General features: G+C 33.1%; 1 protein-coding gene across 1 annotated transcript; it reads left to right on the forward strand.

Moving 5' to 3' along the window:
• The first annotated feature begins 1,225 nt into the window (after nucleotides 1-1,225).
• Nucleotides 1,226-2,886, forward strand: LOC132625705 (bidirectional sugar transporter NEC1). The gene is made up of 5 exons (XM_060340295.1): nucleotides 1,226-1,348; nucleotides 1,446-1,482; nucleotides 1,836-2,046; nucleotides 2,472-2,630; nucleotides 2,737-2,886. The coding sequence occupies exons 1-5, from the start codon at nucleotides 1,300-1,302 to the stop codon at nucleotides 2,869-2,871; spliced, it is 591 nt and encodes a 196-aa protein (XP_060196278.1). The 5' UTR covers nucleotides 1,226-1,299; the 3' UTR covers nucleotides 2,872-2,886.
• The last annotated feature ends 363 nt before the right edge of the window (nucleotides 2,887-3,249 follow it).

Genomic DNA, 3,249 nt, shown 5'->3' on the forward strand with positions numbered 1-3,249 from the left:
TCATAACTAAAATAATGGTTCTACTAGAGAAAACTAAAGAGAATCAGTATAATAGATAGGGTCACAATGATACCACAATTGTCCGGCCCCGGTGCCAATTACTCATAAATCGATAAAGTTGAATTTGTATACGTGGTTATGGATACGCAGATCAATATGACTAAAATAATGAAATAATAGACAAGAACAAGTAAGATAATTGTAAAGAAAACTAATAATACTCAAAGTAAATAGCATGCACGAGCCTTGGATAAGCTGTGAGCTAGAGTCTCCAGGCAGAGTGATTGCCAAAGCTTTGTCAAGATAAATCAAGTGCTAATATTAAGAAATTGCTTAAGAGTGCTTGCTTTTGCAATTAGATTTCAGATGTCCGTTAAAATGAAATCTGATACTCTATTTATATTAAAGCTATGAGGTGCACGATCCATGAATCGTGCCTCCCTTTATTACCAAATATTAATAAAAAGGGGTAATAATGCTCATTTAAGACTCGATGAAGACCTGGAGTCTTCTTGTAACGTCTGACCATTGAACTTCGTGTGACCGGTGCAATAGAAAGATACCCCGAGCCTTTACACTCTTTAGTCCCCGTAAGCGAGATATCATACCACTTTTCCGGGGTCATGCAAGTTTCCTCGGAGCTTCTCACTATCTATCTCAGATCCGATCTATCACTCTTGCCACATGTCATCACTTAATACGTCCATTTGGAGTCTACGAATTTTACCCAATACATGAAGTTCATTTATATTTCCTTTTCTTTTTTCCTCCCAACAAGCCCTGTCGACCTGAAGAACGAAAATGTATATGCAAACCAAAAGCCACATCTTACAGGTGGGTGGACCAGAAGTAGCCAAAACATATTGACCATTCTAGTATGTCAGTCAAAATTTATGTAACAGTTTTGTGTACATTACACAATACGTACGACGGATTATGACTATTCCACTAATTATAAATATTAATGATTTAATCAATTTCACTCGATTACTTGTGTTGTTATCATTATTTTTGTCATTTGAATTTAGCACAGCATATTTTGTATGTATCATATATCTGTTGGGCTAAACCAAATGAAGAAAAAAATTGTACGCATGCATTACGGTCTTGCCAAACAATAATACCGAATTCATCAAAACTTCCTTTACCGAATTCTTGTTCTTTTTTTCTCCGTAGTTGATCTCCACTATAAAATAGCATTTGAAGTGTGCATAGTTTCTTCAAGTCCCTTTTGTAGATCCACAAAGAGCATTCAGCACTTGAAACTCAAAAAGGGCTTCACTAGGTAGATATATCATCATGGTGCAATTAAGTGTTCATGACTTATCTTTCATGTTTGGCATTCTTGGTATGTTAAAATGCAAAACAATGTACACTGATTTTGTACCTTTTATCTTTATTTTGTTCTCTCAATATTCTCTAACTCGTATGCTACTGTTATGCAGGTAATATCGTGTCATTCATAGTGTTCTTAGCACCAGTGTAAGAACAATTAAATTGATCCCTCTATCCATATTTAATTTGGCACACCCCTTAAGAAGCAATTAATAAAATGAAATGCTTACTATATCATGCTTTGAATATGATAAATTCAATGTTTTAGAAAATGCATCAAGAAATGATTATAGTTAATAATAAGGATAAATTGATAATCAAGTGTTAAATTCTGTCTTAATTTGCTAAATTGGACAAGTAAAAGTGCACATGTATTTTTAATATAGAGGACAAGTAAAATTGGATAGAGCGAGTACATTTCAAGTCTATTTAAAAGTTTTCAGACAATAATAATATGATGGACAAGTTGGTTTCTTTCTCCATTTCTTTTTTTATTTCAGGCCAACATTTTACAAGATATATAAAAGGAATTCATCAGAAGGGTTTCAAGCAATACCATATTTAGTAGCACTATTTAGTGCAGGACTATTGCTATATTATGCTTATCTCAAGAAGAATGCCTACCTTATTGTCAGCATTAATGGCTTTGGATGTGTCATTGAATTAGCTTACATCTCTTTGTTTCTCTTTTACGCACCCAGAAAGTCTCAGGTGAACTCCCTTTGCTCTTTCTCATTAGGAAAGAAACAAATTAAATTTTATACACGTGTTGTATATGATTTGAGTTATCGGATTAAATCTTATACACTGATAGTACAATTTTATTTATTAGTGTAGTCACATATTACAGCATGCTAGTTATCATAGATATTAACTTGTAATTATCTCATAAATTACGTGATAGCGTACTGTCAGTACACTACAATGTAAAGATTCTTTTACACTATTAGTGTCTTTTAACTTGAGATAGCAAGTCAGTTACCATTTTTATCAAGTTACTAATTAATCATTTTAGGAGAGATTTGTTTGTAATTACTTTATAAATAGTTTGATTGTGTAAAATATTTATATTTACACTATCAATACATAAAAAGAGACATATTTCATACTACTATTTTGCTTGCTATAATTTGCAGATTTTCACGGGGTGGCTGATGTTGTTGATAGTGGGAGCCCTAGGAATGGTAATGTTATTTTCTTATGTATTTGCAAAAGGCTCAGAAAGAGTGATGATAGTGGGATGGATTTGTGCTGTTATCAACGTTGCGGTCTTTGCTGCTCCTTTAAGCATCATGGTTTCATTAATTACTCTCTAGTTTTTATTTCATACAGTAATTTATCCCTTTATATTTATATGTATGCTTTAGTTACTTCCTTAACTCTTATAAATGTGTGTTGCAGAGGCAAGTAATAAGAACAAAGAGTGTAGAGTTTATGCCCTTCACTTTATCATTGTTCCTCACTCTCTGCGCTACAATGTGGTTTTTCTATGGGTTTTTCAAGAAGGACTTCTACATTGCAGTAAGTTATCAATAAATTCATACAATTTACTCCCTCTGTTTAACGAAGAATAACTTTTTTCACATACAATATGTACCAATGATCGGGTGCAGTTCAGTGGAATCGGTGGTTTAGAGCCAAATCTTAATAAGAGGTTTCAAATATATTCAACAAAACTAGCTTCTGCGTGCGTCACACGTGCATTCCATGCGCCGCACGTGCATCTCATCTCAATTAGTAAAATTATTTTAAAATCACATTTATATTGTTGTTAAACATGTGTGTGAGGTATACATCTAAAGTAAAAGGAAGTTAGTGCACGCTAAAAAAAGATGAAGGATGATCCGATTTCAGTAGATTTAATAGTTAAACTGAAAATTATTGGACATTATTTAAATTTGCGACGGTTGTTTC

This window comes from Lycium barbarum, unplaced genomic scaffold (assembly GCF_019175385.1).
Source record: "Lycium barbarum isolate Lr01 unplaced genomic scaffold, ASM1917538v2 unchr_scaffold_36, whole genome shotgun sequence".
Taxonomy (NCBI): Eukaryota; Viridiplantae; Streptophyta; class Magnoliopsida; order Solanales; family Solanaceae; genus Lycium; species Lycium barbarum.

Excerpts from the sequence above, each read along its gene's own strand:
- LOC132625705 (XM_060340295.1), top strand. The coding sequence starts at position 1,300 with ATGGTGCAATTAAGTGTTCATGACTTATCTTTCATGTTTGGCATTCTT. Across the intron at positions 1,349-1,445 it reads TTTCATGTTTGGCATTCTTG|GTAATATCGTGTCATTCATA; the intron begins GTATGTTAAAAT and ends ACTGTTATGCAG. Across the intron at positions 2,047-2,471 it reads ACGCACCCAGAAAGTCTCAG|ATTTTCACGGGGTGGCTGAT; the intron begins GTGAACTCCCTT and ends TATAATTTGCAG.